This window comes from Microcebus murinus, chromosome 14, assembly GCF_040939455.1.
Source record: "Microcebus murinus isolate Inina chromosome 14, M.murinus_Inina_mat1.0, whole genome shotgun sequence".
In the NCBI taxonomy this organism is placed as follows: Eukaryota; Metazoa; Chordata; class Mammalia; order Primates; family Cheirogaleidae; genus Microcebus; species Microcebus murinus.
In genome coordinates this window covers 72,105,190-72,129,143 of record NC_134117.1, presented here as the reverse complement: position 1 = coordinate 72,129,143, position 23,954 = coordinate 72,105,190, and the positions used below count along the sequence as shown (strand labels likewise).

At 34.1% G+C, this 23,954-nt stretch overlaps 1 protein-coding gene across 10 annotated transcripts in view; it reads right to left on the bottom strand.

Moving 5' to 3' along the window:
* The window catches only part of LOC105863935 (protein tyrosine phosphatase non-receptor type 20), a 118,750-nt gene that overhangs the window by 60,097 nt on the left and 34,699 nt on the right, over nucleotides 1–23,954 (bottom strand). For 9 of the 10 annotated variants that reach the window (XM_076010245.1, XM_076010244.1, XM_020280521.2 and 6 more), the window contains 3 exons: nucleotides 16,856–16,944; nucleotides 11,078–11,178; nucleotides 8,415–8,527 (listed from right to left, as the gene is read on the bottom strand). In XM_076010245.1, the coding sequence (XP_075866360.1) occupies nucleotides 8,415–8,527; nucleotides 11,078–11,178; nucleotides 16,856–16,944 (303 nt within the window). Of the gene's footprint in view, nucleotides 1–8,414; nucleotides 8,528–11,077; nucleotides 11,179–16,855; nucleotides 16,945–23,954 lie in introns of those variants that run through there. The other variant, XM_076010248.1, reaches the window with a different exon arrangement.

Sequence of the window (23,954 nt, the reverse complement as noted above, 5' to 3'; positions counted from 1 at the left end):
AATCAACTTGTTAAAAGTTAGTGGGAAAAGTGGATAAAATGTATGAACAAATGGGAAATTTCATCAGAGAGATGGAAGAAAGAACCAAGTAGAAATGCATAAAACAAAAACTACTGTAAGAAATGAAGCATGCCAATGGATGGGCTCATCAGCAGACTTGATACAGGCAAGAGAAGAATCACTGAACTGCAAAGTAGGTCAAGAGGGAATACACAAATTAAAAAAGAGAAAAAAAACTGGGTTGAGGGAGAAGAGATCATCCAAGAGCTATAGGCCAATATCAAATAGACTAATACACCTACAAATGGAATTCCCAAATAAAAGAGAATTGGGCAGAATATTTAAAAAGATAATGATTGGGAATTTGCCAAAATAAAGACATGAAGCCTCAGATCCAAGACCACATCAAAAATAATATAAGCCAGAAGACAATTAAGTGACATTTTTAAAGTACTCAAAGAAAAAAAGCCATATGAAAAAATAAAGATCTCAGTAAAGAGTAATTATAAAAGCTGTTATTGTAACAATGTTACATGAGTAATTATAAAAGTTAGCATTGTAACAATGGTATACAACTATACTTTTCTATTGATTTAAAAGACTAATACATTTTTCTAAATTATTAATCTAAAAACTAATTACAGTTATAGTATTATAACTTTGGCTTATAACTCCACGTAACTCCATATAACTTTTGTTTTCTACACAAGAAATTAAAGCATCAAAAAATATTAGTTTATGGCCACACAATGTATAAAGATGTAATTTTGTGACATTAATGAATGAACAGGGTAAAGATGGAGCTATCAAAGGACCACAGTTTGTATATCTTAATGAATTAAGATGGTATATAAGAGTGTTATGCTCTTAGGATGTTAAATACAATACTCATGGTAATCAGAAAGAAAATAGCTAAAGAATATACACAAAATCATATAAAAAGATTTTATTAATAAATATTTCACTATAAAAATCAACACAAAAGATGGTAATGCAAGCAATGAAGGACAAAAGAGCTACAAAGTATATAAAAAACAAATAGCAAAATGACAGAAATAAGTCCCTCTTTAAAAGTAATATTACTTATCTTTATTATTATTTTTTTTTTAGAGACAGGATCTTGCTATGTCTCACCAAGGTTAGAGTGCAGTGGGGCAATCAAGCTCACTGCAGCCTCAAACTCCTGGGCCCAAGTGATCCTTTTACCTCAGCCTCCTGAGTAGCTAGGACTACAAGTGTGTTCCCCACACCCAGCTAACTTTCTTAAGTATCTTATAGAGACAAGTTCTCACTATGTCACCCAGGCTGGTCTCCTGGCCTAAAATAATCATTCTGCCTCAGCCTCCCAAAGTGATAGGATTGCAGGTGTGAGTTGCCACCTCTGGCCAGTAATTACTTTAAATGTAAACAGATTCAACTCTCCAGTAGAAAAACAGAGATTGGCAGAATGGATTAAAAAAAATACATGATCCAACTATGTACATTGTCTACAAAAGACTCATTTTAAAGACACAAATAGATTAAAAATAAAAGGATGAAAAAGGATATTCCATGCAAATAGTAAACCAAAACAGCAGAAGTAGCCATACTAATATCAGACAAAATAGACCTTAAATCAAAAAAGGTGACAGGCCGGGCGCGGTGGCTCACGCTTGTAATCCTAGCACTCTGGGAGGCCGAGGCGGGCGGATAGCTCAAGGTCAGGAGTTCAAAACCAGCCTGAGCGAGACCCCGTCTCTACTATAAAAATAGAAAGAAATTAATTGGCCAACTAATATATATATATAAAAAATTAGCCGGGCATGGTGGCTCGTGCCTGTAGTCCCAGCAACTCGGGAGGCTGAGACAGCAGGATTGCTTGAGCCCAGGAGATTGAGGTTGCTGTGAGCTAGGCTGACGCCACGGCACTCACTCTAGCCTAGGCAAGAAAGCGAGACTCTGTCTCAAAAAAAAAAAAAAAAAGGTGACAAATGGCAAAGGATATATTAATAAAAGCTTCGATACAGCAAGAACACATAACAATGATAAACATTTGTGCACCTAATAACAGGCTATCAAAATATATGAAGAAAAATTTGACAGAATTGAAGGGACAAATATACAGTTCTACAATAATAATTAGAGACTTCAATATCCCATTTTTAATAATGGACAGAACAACCAGACAGAAGATAAGTAATGAAAGAGAGGGCTTGAGCAACACAATAAATCAAGTAGATTTAACAGATATATACAGAACACTCTATGCAAAAACAGAATACATATTCTTCTCAAGCACACATAGGATATTTTCCAGGATAGATCATACATAGAGCTATCATACATAGGCCACAGATTAAGTATCAATTGATATTTAAGATTGATATCTTCTCCAAACAAAAATATGAAGATAGACATCAATAACAAAAGGAAAACTGAAAAAATCACAAATATGTAGAAATTAAATAATACACTCTTAAACAACTAATAGATCAGAGTAGAAATCACAAGGTAAATTTAAAACACTTGGAAATAAATGAAAACTAGAACACAACATATCAAAACTTATGGGATACTGCAAAAGTAGATATAAAGGGGAAATTTTCAGCTATAAATGCTTACATTAAAAAGCAAGAAAGATCTCAAATAAACAAACTAACTTTACAACTTAAATCACTAGAAAAAGAAGAACAAACTAAATTTAAAGCTAATAGAAGAAAGGAAATAATAAAGATTAGAGAGGAGAAAAACAAAATAGAAATAGAAAAATAATAGAAAAAAAAATCAATGAAACCAAAAGATAGTTCCTAAAAAAGATCAACAAAATGACAAAACTTTAGTGAGATGGACTAAGAAAAAAACAAGAAAAGACTCAAATTACTAAAATCATAAATAAAAATGGGGACATTACTACCAACTCTAAAGAAATGAAAGAGATGATTATAAGAGTATTATGAGCAATTATAAGCAAAAAAAAAAAAATGGATAACTTTGCTGAAATGGAAAAATCAGTAGAAACACAAAACCTACCAAAATCAAACCACAAAGAAATAGAAAATCTAATAGACCTATGACTAGTAAGCAGATTGAATCAGTAATCAAACATCTCCCAATAAAATAAAGCCCTGGACCTGATGGCTTAACTGGTAAATTCTACCAGACATTAAAAGAACTAACACCAATCCTTTTCAAACTGTTCCAGAAAATTAAAGAGGAGGGAACAATTTCTAACTCATTTTATTAGACCAGTATCATCCTGATATAAAGACAGACAAAGATACCACAAGAAAAGGAAACTATAGGCCAGTATAACTTATGAACATTGATATAAAAATCTTCAACAAAGTACCAACAAATCAAATATTCAGCAGTATATTAAAAAGATTATATGCCATGACCAAGTGGGACTTATTCCTGGAATGCAAGGACAGTTCAACACACACACAAAAAACTGATCAATGTAACATAACACATAAATAGAATGAAGGGGAAAATCTCAATGGGTACAGAAAAAGCACTTGACAAAATTCAACACCCTTTCATGATTAAAAAAAAAAAAAAACATTCAACAAACAAGGAGTAGGAAAAAACTACTTCAACAGAATAAAAGCCATATATGAAAAACTCACAGCAAACACCATACTCAAGGGTGAAAATCAAAAAGTTTTCCTCTAAGATCAGAAACAAGGTGAGGATGCCTCTTCCATTACTTCTGTTCAACATAGTACTGGAAATCATAGTCAGGACAATTAAGAAGAAAAAAAAATAAAAGGCATCCAATTGGAAAGCAAAAAGTAAAATTATTTCTGTTTGCAGATAATATGTTCTTATATATAGAAAACCCTAAAGATTCCCCCCCACACACACAAAAAAGAAACTATTAAGACTAATAAACAAATTCAGTAAAGTACAAGATACAAAGTCACATACAAAAATTATTTGCATTTATATGCACTAATATGAACAATATGAAAACAAAATTAAGAAAACAATTCCATTTATACTAGCACAAAAAAGAATAAAATACTTTGGAGTTAATCAAAGGGGTACAATGAAAACAACAGAACATTGCTGAAAGAAATAAAAGATACCTCATGTTCATGGACTGAAAGACTTAATATCACAAAAATATCAATACCAGAAAAAATCTTTAATGTATTATACTATCCAATTTAAAAGATTATCCTTTGCCTCTGGTGTACCTTTCCCTGACCTCATTGTCCTTCTCCTTCAGGAATAATCACTATTCTGAATTGTGTTATCATTCATTTTATTTTATTTGCTTTGTTTACCAATATGTTGTTTTGCATATTTTGGAATTTATATTGATTAATCATATTTTCTTTTAAATATTGATTTTTTTTTTCTGAAACTACCTCTGAATTTATTCATCTTCACATCATACAAATATACCACATCTATTTTATCCATGTAGTGTAAATTAGGGTATCTGAGTGAAGGGTATCTAAGTTTTATACAGTTTAAGGACATTACAAATAGGCCCAGTGGGAACATTCTTATATATGTATTCTGGTATAAAAGAGAAAGAGTTTCTCTAAGCTAAATAACTAGGAAGAGAACTGCTAGGGTATAAAGGATGCATACTAAAGAAATACAAAATGATTTTCTAGAATGGTTTCTATCATGCCACATACCATATTGAGTATTATCACAATTTTAAATAGTGATTTAAATTATTCACTGTGATTAAAGTTTCACTTCCCTGATTCACAATTAGGTTGAACCACTTTTTTTATACTTCCTCCTCTGTGAAGTACCTGTTAATATCTCTTGCTTATTTTTCTATTTAGTTGCTTTTTACTTATTAATATGTAGTTCTTTATATATTTTTCTGGGCATTAATCCTTTGTCAGTATAGACCTCAATAACAGACCCCAGGAGAAACCTATCCTGAGTCCCAAACTGAAACTCAAAAGGAGGATATCGAGAAAGAAAAGGGAACTGATCTCACTCTAACAGGCCATAGTATTCCCTGTTGAAAATAAACATACTTCATACAACACCAGCATAAATTGCTATTCAGAGGCTGTAATAAAGCAAAATTAAACAAAACCATTAGTCATCCAATCTGAACACCAGTAGAACTAAAAACAACAGCCCTGGATATGCTGACTGTGAGTTTCTGGTTTCTCTGTGATTCAGAATGTCACCCCTTTTCCTTTAAAACACCTGAACACCACTTGCTTGGCCAGATACTTTTTTTAGACTGTGCTCTTCTCACTGTAGTTGCAACAGTAGCAGTTTGAATAAAGTTTTCCTTCTTTTTCTCAATTCAATGTTAGAGTATTCCCAAAGATGCAGCTCTATATAAGTTTGTCATTGCACTATATATTATAATATTTTCAAAAGAACTACTCTGAATGTCCAAGAAGAGATTGGCTATATAGATTATGATGCAGCCATACAATGAAGTATTATTTAGCTTTTTTAAATTGTAGTGTGTAACTATATGTTTATTAAAAAGATATGTTTACAAACAAATGTTATTTTATTTTAAAAACATATTTATATTAAAAATTCCACTTCTGCCTTCAATGTAGAGAGCTAGCGTGAATGTAACTCTCACCCTAACAATATATACAAGTTGAAAAAAAACACTAAATCAAAATTTCATTGAACCCATCAGAAAGCTAAAGTTGCAGGGCAACCAAATAGTGTGAAATTTAAGGACAAGGCATGAACACTGGTGCACGTGTGGCAGCTCAAAGGAGAAAGAGATGCCAGGCACTATACAGATGGGAAAGGAGGATTCAGATGGAAAACTTCACCTGTTGCTGATGACTGGGGTGGGAACACGAGACAGTGCAGAGCAGCAAGTGCCACAGACACAAACACATCTGCAGACTCACCTTCACACATGTCCAGTGGGTCCTCATAAGAAGGACTAGGAGCAGAGCAGATGGGAAGAACTGTTCCCTCCGGTAGGATTGGAGGAGAGGACCTATGCCATCACTGAAAATGCATTAAAGCCCCACCTGGACCTATCTCCCCCATAGAATAAAAGCCTTAAACTGCAGGAGGAAGAGCAACAGGAAAAGAACAGACAAAACCCCTCTGCTCCTGGAGGAGGGGCAGGAAACAGTCCTGAGCCCAGGGTTCCACGCCAGAGCTATCGCAGACCTCCTACCACTGCACTAAGCATGGAGCAGGAAACCCTTTCCCACAGTGGACCTACCAAAGGTAGAAGGCAGCGTGCAGATGCCACGAGAAGGGGCAGGATCAGCGACAAAGCCCCACCACCGAGAACCAGGAACAGAGGGCCTGCCTAAGGCTGAGACTGGACTGGGACGACAAAGAACGCCCGGCCCTCCCTGCCATGTAGGCAGCACCAGTTCCCTGCTGGCGAAAGGCAAGGAGAGGCAGCCCTGACGAAGCACAGGCACACAGGGAAGGCCTAAAGCTGATGGAACAGGAAGGTCAAGACAAACTCTCTAGAACCCCAGCTGCTGCCCAAAGCACAATTAATTCTTGAAGAGTTCTAAGCCAGTGGTTCACTGTAAGTAATGACAGCAATACGAAACCAAAATCCAGCTCATGTCCTAAATACACTAAATCAAGAACCTGTACTAATGGCCAACCAGAGGAATAGGCATGACTATTTCTAGGCATAAATTCTATTTACCTCAATCTCTACTTTTCTATACCTAACACCAACACTCAATCAAAAATTATGAGACACAAAGAAGCAGCGGCAGCAGCAGAAACAATGAAACCACTGTCAATAAACAAGGCAATCAACAGAAAGAAATCAGCAACAATCCATCTGTCAGAATTATCTGAAGGAGAACTTTAAATAATTATGATTAACATGTTTGAGCTCTTGTGAAAAATGTGGACAAAATGCATGAACACATCGGGAATGTGAATGTAGACACAATTGATAAGACAGTGACAAGTGGACATGTTATATACAAAAACACAGTAGCAGAGATGAAGAATGCTTTCAATGGGTTCACTCGTGGACTCAACACAGCCAAGAAAATAATCAATAATTGAAGATAGGTTGACAGAAAATGACCTTAACTGTAACACAAAGGCAAAAAAGAGAAGGAAAAAAAGTAGTAAAAAGCAACCAGTAATATTGGTACAGCTTCTTTGAAACAGTTTGTCTAGTATACACTTATGGCCCAGCAATCCGACTTTTAGATATTTACCTGCAAGTAATGGAAACTTATGTTTACACAATACTAGTATCTGAATGTTTGCAGACTTTTACACATAATTGCCAAAATATGGAAACCCAATGTCCTCCAACTGGTGAATGAATAAACAAACTGGTGTAGCCATGCAATGGAATACTATTCAGCAAAAAAAGAAATTAAATACTTATAAATGCAATGACACAAATGAATATCAAAAGCATTATGCTAAGTGAAAGAAGCTGGACTCAAAGGCTACATATTTATGATTCCATTTATATGACACTGAGAAAAAAATACAAAAGTAAAGAGAAAAAAAAAACAGATTACTGGTTGCCAGGCACTGGTGGTGGGGTTAGGGACTGACCACAAAGAACACAAAAGAAATTTCTGGGGTGGGAGGTATGGTGGGCATTGATACAAGTGTACTATACCTTGATTGTGGTGGTAAACTTTGGTCAAAGCTCACAGAACCGTATGTTATAAGGGTGAATTTTACTGGGTATATAATTTACACCTCAGTTTATAAAAGTATGTTCTTGTAAACTATTTTTATATGAGACCTGAATTTTAATAATTACATAGTATGATACTGTCCTAATTAGATTTGACATTTTTCAAATAAAAAAGTCATTAGACAAGATAATTCCAATACTTGATAGGAGGATAGAATAGATGACCTCTAAAATCCTCTCCATCTCCAAGGTTTTTAAGGTGTACATGTGATTCCTCAACTTCAAACACAAATTTTATATATATATATACATATATATATATATTAAGCATATGTCCATAGCTATGTTCATATTTTATGTAAATATAAATACACATACACACAAAATTTGGGGATATTATTCAGTGTTATTTTCCTTTCCCCCTATAAACATGTGACTATTTGTAATCCAAAAAAAGTTATTTTACTTACAAAGTATATATTTTGCAACAAATTAATTTAAGGAAATGAGGAAGCAGGTCATATTTTTCAAATCTATAGAAATCTATAACTTCCAGTTTAAGAAAATTCAAGTGGATCATTTTATTAAATTGACATGTTTGATCCATTAAAATACTTGAAAAAGGGCAGAAATTTGCCTTTATGAATGTGAAATATGGAATATTTTTCTTTATTGAAAAAAAATCCTAGAAAACACATTTTCCCATTTTTAAAAAGTTTTTCCTAGTTCTTTCCTTCATTCATATTAGAAATATCTTTGTGCATATCCCTAAAATAGAGCCCTTCCCAAATTTGCTCCTCCAAATAGGATGATGTCATACCAGAAAGCAGAGGGGAGACAGTCTGAGATGGTCCTGCAGAGCCACCATACTCACTGCTCCACCTGTCTCTTCCTAGGGAGCCATGAGGAGTCCACACACTGTGATCACTCTCACTAGAAAAGAAAGATGTATATTTTCCATGGTTTCAAAGAATATATACATTTAAGAAAGAATCCCTGATAATCTCTATTAATTATTCAATCGATACCTCCATTTCAGTTCAGCCTCCCACTCCCATAGTCATCACCCGAAACTGGCTCACTTCTGAGATAATTCCAAAATCCCAATGTCTGATCATAAACTCCATCTCCTCCCACTTTTACCTGGCTTGCAAACTAGTCACCTCAAATCCATGCACCTACTCACCTTCTCTCCTCCTTTACCTAGGCTGTGGGTGAGAAGTACTAGAGTGGCTGGGATTTCTAATATCAGCAGAGAGCCATTTGGAAAACAAGGTATAGGTGTATCCCTGGCTGGTTTCCTCTACCATTTCTCCATGGCAACTATTAATAATTTCATGACACCACCCTCTTGAAGTCCTTATCTTAATCCTCTGCCTTAGTAGAAATGCAGCCCCTTCTGTTATAAAAAATGCAAGTCAGAAAGCAGGAACTCTTTCAAGTTACTTATTTTAAAACATTTACCTAAATGCATCAATGTCTTCATTATTTCCTGCTTTCTCCTTGGTTCAGAATTAGCCTTTCCATGCTCTCGACCCCATGCCTTCTGCCTCCTTGGAAACATTTTTCTGTATATTATCTTTTTCTTAAATATATAATGAATCTTTCCCTATCTCCAAATAATTTCATATCATAAGAATACTCACTCAGTTGTCTCTCATCTTAAAAATAAGAAACCCTTTAAACTCTCTCCCTCCGTCTAGTTAGTAACTATTAACAGATTTTCAAATACTAGCCCATACTCACTTTCTGTTTTCCTTTCCAACCTCTCCCTTCTCAATTCACTCACTAATGCTACCTACTTGGCCATTGTTGCACTTTCAGTCACAGCCCCACTTAGCAAAAGCCTCCTAATTTGACTTTATTCAATGTCTAGAGAAAATTCTCCTAAAATACAAATTTAATTACAACTGCCTATCACCTTCAGGATAAATCAAGTCCCCACCTTCTCAGATCCCAATCAAGTTTAGGATGTTGTCCATTTGGCCCTTGCCTTTTTCATCATTTCTATTAATTTCCTGCATGCACTTTATTATGCTTTGACCTCAGCAAAATAAATGCATTTTTATTTTACTTCTGTGGGTTTTCAGGTTTCTTCTTCTTTTCTCCTTCTCTTTTCTTGGATTATTGTAAACATTTAATTGGTCTTCATATCCTGTCACTCTCAGCTATCCTTGCCTTCCTACCAGCAATCCTCCTTCTATAATAGGTAGATCAGATAGAGAGACACATAGATGCCTGAATAAAACAAAAAGCCTCTACCTGTGCTTCACTTTCATTTTAACAGACTGAATAAAACGCATGCTCAGCTTCACATATACTGAGTTCCTTCACAGGCTAGCCCACACTATTTTTTTGGCTCTAGCTTTCATCTCCTCCAGCTTCCTGGCATTCCAACTCACAGGTACCCTACAACTCTTGACACCGAATATTTCTCACCATTAATATTTCCACAGCTCCTTGCCTTTGCTCAGACTTCTTCCCCCAGCATGAAATTTTCTTTCTTTCCTTTTAACCTGCTAGGTTTTTATTTAATTAAATCCTAAATTCAATCAAAATAGATCTTCTTCAAAGAAGCTAATGAGAAACTCCCCTCATGCATAGTTCGATGTCTTCTGTACTCACAGTCTTTGGATTTTGACACTAAAATAATATTTACTACATTGTACTTAAATTTGTCTTTTATACTTCTGTTTCCCTAAATTAAACTGTGAACTAAAGAGCAAGAAATATGTAATATTTTGTATTGGTATACAGTGCTTAGTATGTATTAACAGAATCTCAAAATCCCATTCAAATTACTATTATTTATTTGTTCACTTAATGCACTTCTGAAAGTCGTATATACAAATTTTATACATACACATGTATATAACACACAATAAAAAGAATATGTACATTTTTATATAGTGCTATTCCAGTGAGTATAGCTAATATTACTGATAAATCTCTAAGAAAATATGGCTTAACAAAATGTTTCCTTATTTGATAAGTTTTTGCTTATAATACCTCAATTTCAAGGTAAGCATGAAATTGCTGTTTCTTTTGTTTTCCTAATGGAAATTTACTTTTCTTTAGTACTATTTTTTTATATATAATACCAAGAACTCACTACACTAATAGTCCTATTGTTTCTAGCGTGTCATTTTCTTTCTGAAAACAGAATGAATTGCTAATAAAATTTAAGTACACTGTCCCCTCCAAGAGCTATGAGCACATTTGCAAAGGCTTTGAAGCTGTATAACTATTGAAATGATAGAAAAATTAAATCCTTCAAGAATATGGTTTTTTTCTTAATTGTCACATTTGTGAGATCATAAATACATCATATTTCTAAGCAAACTAGATCAGGTTTGCAAAAAGCTGTATCTTGAAAAGTTAATCAAACATTTGAGGCCATAATTCGCTGTCTCCATTCAGTGGCTACCTATGAATATAAGGAGCATAAACAGAGAATTCACTGAGCAAGCATATTAGTTATACCTTTCTGAAGCCTCTTCAGAAGAATACTCATAGTTATCATGTGGGATTTTCTGAAGAGAGAGTTTTTTTACCTTCTTTGAGTTAGCTTCATTTCCCAAAACCTATAGGCATAAGAAAGGCACGCTTTTAGGGAAATATAGTTTAAAAGAAATATGATTTCAACAGATTCTTAAAAAGAACAATAAGGTATACAATAATGTAATTAAAACCATAATCACATAATTTAACTTCTACTCCTAGAAAATCACTCAAAATATATATCTCCCTATTAAAAATTCTCTAATCTGTCAAAACAGAGTCTAGAGTATTATCTAGACTCTGTTTATTTATCAAAAATCAATTGAACCACTCAATTTATTTTTCAAGTGAATTTTACAGTTCCATTTAAAAAAAAATAGGTTTATTATTACAGCCCAGAGGAAATACTTATAATTAGTGCTTACCACATTTAGTTTACTACAAATATAAAATTCCTAGCACTATATTTGTCTTTTTTTAGTACTTGTACCATCTAATTCAGTAATTCTAAATAAGTCCCCACCATGAGATTTTGCACTACCCAATGCAGTCCACTTTGATACATTTGCAACCTCTTGTACTGTATCTGACTCAATAGTGAACAACATCAAATTTAAGCAGAGGGAAAAAAGTCCCATTAAAATAAATATTCAGTAATTAATAGCCCTCAGTTCTACTTCAATTAATGTACTTGTTCATTTGACCATTCTTTCTGAGAGCCCAGTATGTACAGACATTATTCTAAGTGCTGGATACCAAATAGTAAACAAGGGAGGCAAGTGGTCTGCCCTTGTGGAATGTATATATTCTCACAGGGAGATAGATAATAAACAAGCATAAAAGTCATTACAAGTGAGAGGTGTTAATGTGGTAGCAAATAAAGTATGTTATAGATAACTGCCATGTACCAAAAAGATGAAAAGGGGCCGGGCGCGGTGGCTCACGCCTGTAATCCTAGCTCTCTGGGAGGCCGAGGCGGGCGGATTGCTCGAGGTCAGGAGTTCAAAACCAGCCTGAGCAAGAGCGAGACCCCGTCTCTACTATAAATAGAAAGAAATTAATTGGCCAACTGATATATATATAAAAAATTAGCTGGGCATGGTGGCGCATGCCTGTAGTCCCAGCTACTCGGGAAGCTGAGGCAGAAGGATCGCTCCAGACCAGGAGTTTGAGGTTGCTGTGAGCTAGGCTGACGCCACGGCACTCACTCTAGCCTGGGCAACAAAGCGAGACTCTGTCTCAAAAAAAAAAAAAAAAGATGAAAAGGAAGAAGAAAGACAAAGGCACAGGGAGGCATTCTGGGTAAAAACACAAAGCAGATACAAAGTTCTTGCACCCTTCCATGGTCTAGCCTCTGTCCAACTGTCCACCTTACCTCATGCCTCTGTTTCTCACACAGCATCTCCAGTCACTACCTAGGCCCCATATTTATCTTTTTGAAGTATCTCGGTGATAATTTTAATTTTGTAAAATTTATTAATCTTTTCATTTCTTGCTAGTGTGTGTGTGTGTGTGTGTGTGTGTGTGTGTGTTTTACTCAATTCCACAAGACTTCTTAGCCCTGGATGCCTCGTGCAAACATAAATACAGCCATTCTTCCAGAATATGGACCCACACACAGTCATTATTTAAAATAAGCATGTTAAAAGAAAGATGACACTCTAATCAAACATATTAGTTTTGCTGTAATAAATCAAAACATATAACTTATGTTTTTAGCCTAACATGAATAAGCATTTTCTGAAATATAAAGTTAACATATTTTAGCAATAGCATTACCATTACAGTATGTATTAAATCCTAATTGTCATTTAAAATAATATATAAAATATAAATTTTTAAAATTCCTTCTCCATGCTGAGCCAAAAAATATCAATTATTCTATATATTTTTCTAAAATTTTAAGTTCTGCTTTTCCTATTTGAGTATTTAACCCACCTAGAATCACTTTTGGTATACAGTGTACCTTGCTTTCTCTGCTCAACCCCCAACAGTGATCTTGCATTCAGCAGGACATTCACAAGATCCAATAGGCTATACCTGGCACTGGTGAGCTTTACAGAAAGATATAGGAGAGGGGCCACAACATAATAGTAGGACAGCATTAGGCACAGGCATCACTGGAAGAAACTTAGTATCAGCTCAGATGTAAGAGAGTGAGACCACATAGGTAAGTGTAAGAGTCACTCTGGCTTAGAAGTTGCATGCTGAACAGGGCCTGGCATCTCTCATAACAACCCTTGACTCTAACCTCTGAGAATTGCAGCAAGGGACTTCCCCCATTCAGAGAAGACCCCATTTGTACTTTCAATAAGAAATTCATCATTCTAATCACAGCCTTTCCAGTCTTGGAGTCATTTTACCATAACCAATACTGCCTGCCAACACAGCTGACTAGAAGACTAAGAAAATCATTTTCCCACAGAGAAGAAAAGATTTTGTTAGCTTTCACCTGCAGGTACTAATACAGTTTTATTTTTCCTATTGAAATAACCAGCACCATCAACTAAGCAAACCATTCTATCACCGATATGCAATGCCACCTGTCACATACAAAGTTCCCATGTATGCATGGGTCTTTTACTGTACTTTCTATACAGTTTCATCAGTCTTATCTGCCAATTCCTATTCTGCTACTACAGTTTCTAAATTTTTATAACTCTATAAAATCTTAATAACTTGCAGTGCCAGTCACCCATCCACCATACACACACATTTTTCTTCTTTTTCTAATATTGTCTTGCCTATTCTTGGCCTTCTGTTTTCTCAAATCAGTTTTTCAATCAGTTGATCAAATATCATACACACAAAAAATACTTTGGGGTTTTTGTTGAAATTAAGTTAAATAATTCTGTAATTTAAATTGGGAATAACTGATATCTTTATAATATTAAGTCTTATTATCCATTAATATGATATAGCTGTCCATTAAAAGTATTGATGTAATATTCTCAATAAAGAAAATTCACATATTTTCTTACAATTGTCCTTAGATATTTTGTCGGTGAGAACATTATAAATGTAATGATATAGATTAGATGATTATATTTACTAAGCACTGCCCAATCAGCAAACCACAAGTTTTTATATCTAGTATTTTGATATATATTCTACTCTAAATACTTTAAATTTACATTATTATTACTTCTTTGACTATGAGTATAGAAATGTGTGTTTTTAAATTCCAAATGTATATTTCACTTTTTCTGATTTTCCTCTACTGAATTGCTTTTATGTCAGAAAACACAGTAAGTATTATAAAGGTTATTTGACATTAACTGAGATATACTTTATAATTTAGTACATGGTAAATTTTTATAAATGATCCATGTATGCTCTAAAAGAATGTGTGCTATCTAATTTCTAAGTTCTATATATGTTCATATATATATATGCCACCTTGCCAATTTTAAAAAATATTTCCTATACTCTTAACCAACTGTCTAATCTATTAGCAGAAGAGATATATATCTTAGCCCAATATCATAGTAAATTTATTAATTCCTCCTTATAATTCTGTCAAATACTGATTTATATATTATGAGGCTATTAGGTACTTATAAATGTAGAATTCTTTTATCTTCCTTATGAACTAAACCTTTTAGCATTGTATAGGGACCTCTTAATACTTAATGCTTTTTGCGTGTAAGTCTATTTTGTCTGATGATGCCACAGCTACCCCATTTCTCTATTGTTAGTGTTTGTTTGGTATGTATTTAATTCTTTTACTTTGAAATATCTCAGGAAAATGTCCCCTTAAGATTCCTTCTTCTTAAACTACATGGCTGACCGATACATTAAATGAAATGAGCTTTACAGAATTGACTTAGTCCTGAAAACTATTTTATCAACACTAATTGGTAAAACAAATCTCCAAAAATTAATTTCAGGATAATTAAAATTGGAATTCGGTGATTTTGAATAAAATGGGATAGAAGAAAAGTGGAAAAGTGCTATTACACACACATGACCCCTCCCCTCTCCTATGAGTCATGTTTAAAAGTCATCTGGATACAGCTCATTTACTTAGAAAAAGTGACATCATCTGAGTGAGAATTCCTAACACAATTCATACCTGAAACATCTTTAAAGTCACACTTCAAAATCAACTTGATTATATTTTCAAAGAAGCAAACTGTTCTAGATGGCTGCATTCAAACTGAACTCTCACTGAGGACTCTAGCATGCCTCTGACTGAATGAGATGTGATTTGTCTAACAACACCAAGAAGTAACAGGGAGAAATACAATAAATTATAAAGATGCAAGGTCTTTCAGAGGTTGCTCACTGAATCAAATTAATGTCAAATTAAAGATAATTTTTTCCGAGGAGCCTAAGTTAGCTTTGTTGCACTGTGTGCATCAAGGATTTATGAGGACAAGTGAAAAGAGCAATACTGGGAACTCAGAGCCTAGTTTCTAGTCTTTTCTCTGTGACTGAAAAGCTGTATAATCAGGCACAAATTACTCTGGCTTTCTGGGGCTCAGTTACTCCATCACTAAAATGAGTGTTAGAATAAAAATTTCTCTAAATTTCTTCCAAATCTAACCACCCACAAGTCTATGAGTCTAGACAGGGGACATATCTGAAAGGACATCAAGTGGCTACAAAATTAATGGCTTCATGAAATATAAGAAAAGCAAATTATGATAAAATCAGCTAATTTTCCCAATATGCTCTAAAAAACCATCCAGGAATATTCTAAGCTCTTCTTTTCTAAAAGAAAACTTTAAAAGATATTGAAACTCATCCTAGATAGGCCAAGCCATAAAATCAAGTAATAATAATAATAATAATAAAAACAAAATCACAAAATGTATTCACTTTTGGAAGAGAGTCAAGCAAGGTTACATAATATAAAGGATCTACTTGAGGCATTCTGTGAAGCTGCTTATTTTCAAATCATCTGTACTTCAAGTGGAAAATCATTCTGATCAGAGAAAAGCACTAGTAGCGGACTGAGAACCCAACACTGCACTCAGAGCTAGAGGTTGCCAGCCAGAGGTGCAATGTTGACATTGATATGGCCACCTTATGTATAAAGGAGGAATGGATACACTCCTATACGAGAAAATATACAAGCTACAATGTTGTTCTTAAAAGTAGCACTCCTGCCTGGTCACCTTGGGTGGAGGTGGCAGCTAAATTGGGGGAGTAGGGGCACAGCATTTGTTCTTGGTACTGACTTTTATCTCTGTTGCTGCTGGAATCAAGTGCGAGGACAGCAGCTTGGCATTCCAAAGCTCCTTTGACTTGATAAAAGAAAAAAATGCAAGGCACCCACAAGATGAAAATGCATGTCCCTTTTTGGTACTCTAACCCTGGCAGTGTCTCCACAGGAGGGTAGTGTTGAGGGTAGAGGTTTTGTCACAGAATTTTTACTGCCCTCTACTTTTCCACAGTTTGGAGACACTGTGCCATGCCATCTCTATCAATGAAAAAGTCCATTCATCCATATATTTAAGGGTGCTACATACTTCATGTGAAATTTATTTTGTGTCTCTGTAACACAAAATGAAATAAATGCCAAAATAAGTAAAATTTTCAGAGAAGCATTGAAAGGGATTTTCTTTAGAACTGTAATATGTTCCACTCTTTTAAATCCCTATTTTGGTCACCTTCAACATCAGGGGGACAAAGAATTGAGAAATCAGTTTAGAGAGGAAAACAAGATAGATACCTATTCCCCAGAAAGTTCAGTCAGTGATATAGGCATCAGCCACAGTCCACTAGCAGAGGTCCTTCTCCGTTTAGTCTTACCTTTGATTTCTTTTTCTGACTTGATGAAGGCAAAGTCTCCCTGAAATCCAGGTCTTCTGTAACAGAGTCATCTCTCTTGTAATCCTTCACTGAACACAGACAAGAAAAGAACTGATCAAATGGAAAGCACTTACACACACGGAAAGATGCAGCCTTAATAAGAAAAAGCAAGCTACATGAGGGAAATTTGTACCTAGTTTTCCTATTTTTGAAACATCTTAACTTTATCTTTTATATTAATCTCTTTTCCTTCTGCTTTGAAAAAAATAACATAGCAAAGATGATCCTTCTTCTAGGATTATCCTCAGGGAATTGATTATGGAGCAGTTCCTTTGTTCCTAACTGCCATATTACCCAAGAAAGTACTCTTTAAATTAATCCTAAATACATACAACCTGCAGAACCTATATATTAAGATCTATAGAACATAATCTTCTGTGTTTCAGAGTCTACTTCTTGATTAAAGAATACTGTGTTACAAAGTCTCACTTTAACTACTTGTGTAAAATCAATGTAGAAAGTTGATGTAGGCTTTATTGAAGAACATAGTATGAACCACCCCAAGGAAACTCATTCCTGGGTTTATTATATGAATGTTGCTAATTACTTTGTTAATTCTCTGTGCAGAATCTTTCAGATAAGTAGCCAAGGGAGAAATTTTTCTGAACTCAGTATTGAGAAATTAGAGTATTGTTTCTCATATCATGGTACCCTTAAATATAATTTAGATATTTTGTGACATGGCATATTATAAAATCAGTAAAAAATACAGTAAATAAGCACTTTGGAAACTAAAAAGTGCATTCCTGAATGTGTGTTAAAAAGGAAATCAAAGAGAAAGTATGAATTATTATAATATATGAATAAATCTTATATCAACAAAGGAACAACATACCAAAACTAATGCAGAGTATCTGAAGCTGTGTTTGAAGGCAAAATCTATAGTTTTAAATATGTTTATGAAAATGACAAAAAAATCAGAGAAAAATGAGTTTTGTATTTAATCACATAGGCTAAACAAAAAAAAATGAGGAAACCCAAAGGAAGTAGAAAGAAGGATATCATAAAGAAAAATAATAAATAGAAAATAAGATAAAAGAATATAATAATCAAGGGGGTGGAGCACGATGGTGGACGAATAACACCGCCAGACAGAGTGCCTCTGCAGAAAAGACAGATTCTAGCAGAAATTAGAGGAAAGAAGCAAGAAGACAAGCATACAGTGGACGAGGGGCGGAAGGAGGGGTACCTATGGCTGCAAAAGCAGCCATAGACAATACATAAATAAGTGGGTGTGGCTATCTTCCAATAAAATTTTATTTACAAAAACAAGTGGTGGGCCTGTAGGCCATAGTTTGCCAACCTGGAATATAAATAATTACCTTCCATGCAAATGGTCTCTAAACTCCACTGACAAGGCAGAGATCGTCATACTGGATTTTTTTTTAAAAAGGCAAGACCGAAGTATATGCTGCTCATTAAAAAAACCTACTTTAAATATAAAGGCACAATTAAGTTAAAAGTATAGAAATGAGACACCATTCTAATACTAGTCAAAAGAAAGCTGGCATGGCTATATTAATATCAGACAAAGTAGACTTAAGAACAAGGAATGTTACCAGGGACAAAAAAGAATGTTACATAATGATATAGATGCCAATTGATTAAGAAATACAACTCAAACTATGTATACAGATAATAGTAAAACTCCAAATTACATGAAGTAAAAACTAATAGAATTGAAAGGAGAAAGACATACTCACAAAGTTTTTCTTTCAGTAATTGACATAAGAAGTATTAATAATAAAAAAAAAAAAGGACATGGAAGACTTGAAACACAATATCATTCACATTGTCCTAATTTAATTTAAAAGTATATAACATTTCACCCCCAAACCACAGAATATATATCCAAGTACCCATGAAACATTCACAAAGATAATATTCCAGGCTATAAAACAATTACCATTAAATTGATAAATTTTGAAATCACAGTTTATCATATATGTGACAAAATATACAAATACTCTCACAGACTATAATGGAATTAAATAGCAATCAATAATAATAAGACAGGAAAAATGCCCAAATATTTAGAAACTAAGCAACAATTTCTATTTAAGCAATGAGTCAAAGAATAAGTCATCAGGGAATCTAGAAAATATCTTGAACTTCATGAAGGTGAATAAAACAACATATTGAAAGGATGGAGCCAAAGCAATGCTTTATGGGAAATGTACAGTATTGAAAGCTTCTATGAGGAAAATAGAAAGGCCTAAAATCTAATGATGAAAACAACCACCTTTAGAAATTTAAACAAGACAAAATTAAATTCAAAGGAGTAGAAGAAAGGAAATGATAGTAAAAGCAGAAATCAATAAAATAAAACCACACATGCTTTATTCAAAAGATCAATAAAATTGAGTTTTTGACAGATTAATCAAGAAATACAGAAACATTGAGAGGATCATATGGTCTTTGTTTTTGCTTCTATTTATGTGGTGCATTACATTTATAGATTTGCGTTTGTTCAGCCATTCCTGTATCTCTGGGATGAAGCCCATTTGGTCATGATAGATTATGTTTTTGATAAGCACCTGAATTCAGTTTGCTATAATTTTCTTAAGAATTTTTGCATCTATATTCATAAGTGATATTGGTTTGTAGTTTTCTTTTTCTGTTGCATCCTTTCCTGGTTTTGGTATCAGGGTGATGTTGGCTTCATAAAATGTATTGGGAAAGATTCTATCCTTCTCAATGTTATGGAATAATTTCTTCAGGATAGGCACCACTTCTTTGTAGGTCTGATAAAATTCGGGTGTGAAATCATCTGGTCCGGGACTTTTCTTTTTAGGAAGGTTTTTATTGCTGTTTCAATATCAGTACTTGATATTGGTCTGTTGGAGAATTCTATTTCTTCCCGATTGAGTCTAGGGAGGCTGTGTATTTCTAAGAATTTGTCCCTTTCCTCCACATTTTCCAGTTTATGTGCATAGAGGTTTTTATAGTATTCATAAATGATATTTTGTATTTCCGTGGCATCAGTTGTAATTTCTCCATTTTCATTCCTGATGGAGCTTATTAGAGTTCATCTTTTCTGCTTTTTGTTAATCTAGCCAGAGATGTGTAAATTTTGATTATTTTTTCAAAGAACCAACTTTTGTTTTATTAATCTTTTGTATAGTTTTTTGTTATCAATTTAATTTAGTTCTGCTCTGATCTTTGTATATCTTTTCTTCTGCTGGGTTTGAGGTCGGTTTGCTCATATTTTTCCAGTTCTTTTAGATGATGCATTAGAATGTTTATTTGTGATCTTTTTGTATTTTGGATGTAGAGATTTATAGATATAAATTTTCCTCTCAGGAGTCCCTTAGCTGTGTCCCACAGATTTTGACCTAAGGCATGAAACTACAAGAATTCTAGAAGACAATGTTGGAAAAAATCTTATAGACATTGGCCTAGGCAAAGAATTTATGAAGAAGACCCCAAAGGCAATCACAGCAACAACAAAAATAAATAAATGGGACCTGATCAAATTAAAAAGCTTCTACACAGCCAAAGAAATGGTTACGAGAGCAGACAGACAACCTAGAGAATGGGAGAAAATACTAGCATGTTATACTTCCGATAAAGGGCTGATAACTAGAATCTATATAGAACTCAGGAAAATCAGCAAGAAAAAATTTAAAAACTGTAACAAAAAGTGGGCAAAGGACATGAACATAAACTTTTCAAAAGAAGACAGAATAATGGCCAACAAACATAGTAAAAAATGCTCAACATCTCTAATCATCAGGGAAATGCAAATCAAAACCACAATGAGAGAGATATCATTTATCCCCAAAGAGAATGGCCTTTATCAAAAAGTCCCAAAACAATAAAAGTTGGCATGGATTCAGAGAGACAGGAACACTCATACATTGCTGGTGGGACTACAAACTAGTACAACATCTGTGGAAAACAATATGGAGAGACCTCAAGGAGATACAAGTAGATCTACCATTTGATCCAGCAATTCCATTACTTGGGCATCTACCCAAAAGAACAAAAGACATTCTATAAAAAAAGACATCTGCACTCAAATGTTTATAGCAGCACAATCCACAATTGCAAAGATGTGGAAACAACCAAAGTGCCCATCAATCCATAAGTGGATTAATAAAATGTGGTATATGTATACCATGGAGTACTATTCAGCTATAAGAAACAATGGTGATCTAGCACCTTTTGTATTATCCTGCATAGAGCTGGAACTCATTCTACTAAGTGAAGTATCTCAGGAATGGGAAAAAAAGCACCACATGTACTCATCATCAAATTGGTGTTAACTGATCAACACTTAACTGCGTATATAGCCATAACATTCATTGGGTATCGAGCAGATGGGAGGGGGGAGGAAGGGAATGGGTATATTCATACCTAATGGGTGCAGTCCACACTGTCTGTGGGATGGACATGCTTGAAGACTCGAGTGGGGCAAAGGCAATATACATAACCTAAACATTTGTACCCCTGTAATATCCTGAAATTAAAAAAAAAAGAAATAAAAGAAATAAGAACCTAACAATCTCAGGAATGAAGAGGGGGGCCCATCACTATATTTTCTATAAAATGAAAACAATTTTATGGGAATATTATCAATAATTTTATGTCAATACATTTGACAATGTACATGAGATGAACAAATAAAGGACACAAAGTACCACAGCTCAGTCAAGAAGAAATACATAATCTGAGTAGCACTGTATCCAGGAAGTTGAATTCATAATTTAAAATCCTAATACAAAGAAAATACCCAGGCCAAAATAGCTTAACTGGCAAATTCTAAAAAACATTTAAGGAAAACAACAGTATCAATTCTATACCAGCTTTCCAGAAAACAAAAGAAGTCAACACTTTCCATAACCCACACTGGGTGGCCTGAACAACAGAAATGTATTTTCCCACAGTCCTGGAGGCTGGAAGGCTAAGATCAAGGTGTGAGTGTGTGTGGCTTCTCCTGAGGCCTCTATCATTGGCTTACAGATGGGCACCTTCTAGCTGAATCTTCACATGGTCTTCTCCCTTTGCACATGCATCCCTATTGTCTTTTCCTCTTCTTTTGGGTACACAAATCATATCGGATTAGGGCCCCACAATCAGGACCTCATCTAACTTTAGTTACCTTTTTAAAGGCCTCATCTCCAAATACCGTCAACATATTTTGTGGACATACATCAGTCCAAAATAACTCCCCTGATACCAGTATCAAAGACACTGGAAGAAAACTACAAATCAACATGCATTCATGAAGAGAAATACAAAAATCTTTAATAAAATTTGGCAAATCAAATCCAGAAATATATATTAATAAAAATTATAGTACATCATGACCAAGTGGAATTTATCCAAGAATGTAAAGTTGGGTAACATTTCAAAAATAATCAATGAAATTCACCATATAAATAGATTTAAAAAGAAAAAAAAATATTTTACTATATAATCATCTCAATAGATTCAGAAAAGAATTTCACAAAATTCAATTCCCATTCCCTATGAAACCGTCAGCAAACTATGAATCAAAGGGAACACGCTCCACCTGATAAAGGACATCTACAAAAAACCTGTGGCTAACAACAGACTTAAGAGTGAAAGAATGAATTCTTTCCCCCTAAGATTTGGAAAAAGTGGAGGATCTGCTCCTACCATATCTTTACAACACTGTTCTGGAAGTATTAGCCAGTGCTGTGAGAAAATAAATAAATAAATAAGATAAAGATTTCTAAAGAAGTATAAAACTCTTAGTCAGAGATAGTATGATCACATATGTAGAAAATCATATGTAATCTACAGAAAAGCTGTTAGAAATTTATAAATAAGTTTAGCAAGCGTGCAGGATACAGAATCAGAATTTGAAAATCAACTGTATTTCTATATGTTAGCAACAAACAATCTAAAATGAAAATCTTAAAATTTAATAATATAAAAAAACTGAAATCCTTGGAAATAAATTTAAAACATGATTAACACTAGTACACTGAAAAATAGAAAGCACTATTCAGAGAAATTAAGGAATACCTAAGTAAATAGAGAGATATGCATTGTCTTTGGAAGACTCAATATTGTTAGAATTTCAAATCTCTCCCCATTGTTCTATAGATTCAATGATGTCTCAATCAAAATTCCATCAGGATTTTTGTAGAAACTGACAAGCTAATTCTAAAATTTATATGGTGTCTTACTCTGTGTAGTGTTGCTATAAAGGACTACCTAGGGCTGAGTAATTTATAAAGAAAAGATGTTTATTTACCTCACAGTTCTGCAGGCTGGAAGGTTCAAGACTGGGTATCTGGTAAGGGCCTCAGGCTGCTTCCAACCACTTCAGAATTGAAGGAAGCCTGTGCCGAGACCATATGGTGAAAGAGGGGAGGGAAGTGCTGGGCTCTTTTTGACAACCAGCTCTTGCAGGAAGTAGCAGAATGAGAACTTACTCATCATCCCCACCAGGAAGGACATTAATCTATTCATGAGGGATATACCCCATGACCCAAACACCTTCCATTAGGCGCCCAGCTCCCATGTTGAGATCAAATTTCAACATGAGGTTTGGGAAGACAAACATTCAAACTATTATAGATGGAAATGCAAAGAATCTAAAATAGCAACAATAATTTTGGGGAAAAAAACATTGAAGGAATTATATTATTTGATTTCTAGATTTATTATAGAGCTATAATAATCAAGATACATTAGCCTAAGGATAGTTGTATAAATCAATTGAGCAGAATAGAGTTTGGATATGTTTCTACACATATATTATCAATTGATTTTGACAAGTGATTCAATTCAATGGAGAAATTATCATTGAATGGTAATTCAATGGAGAAAGGACAGACTTTTCAAAAAATAATGATGGAATAACCAGACATGTGCATGAAAAAATTAACATTAATCTTTATATCATACCACAACAAAAATTCAGAATAAATCACAAATCTAAATGTAAGAACTAAACCTATAAAATTTCAGGAGTAAACAGGAGAAAAATGTTTGTGACTTTGAAAAAGTCATATATGTCTTAGATAATACACAAAAAGCATGAAGAATAAAAGAAAAATTG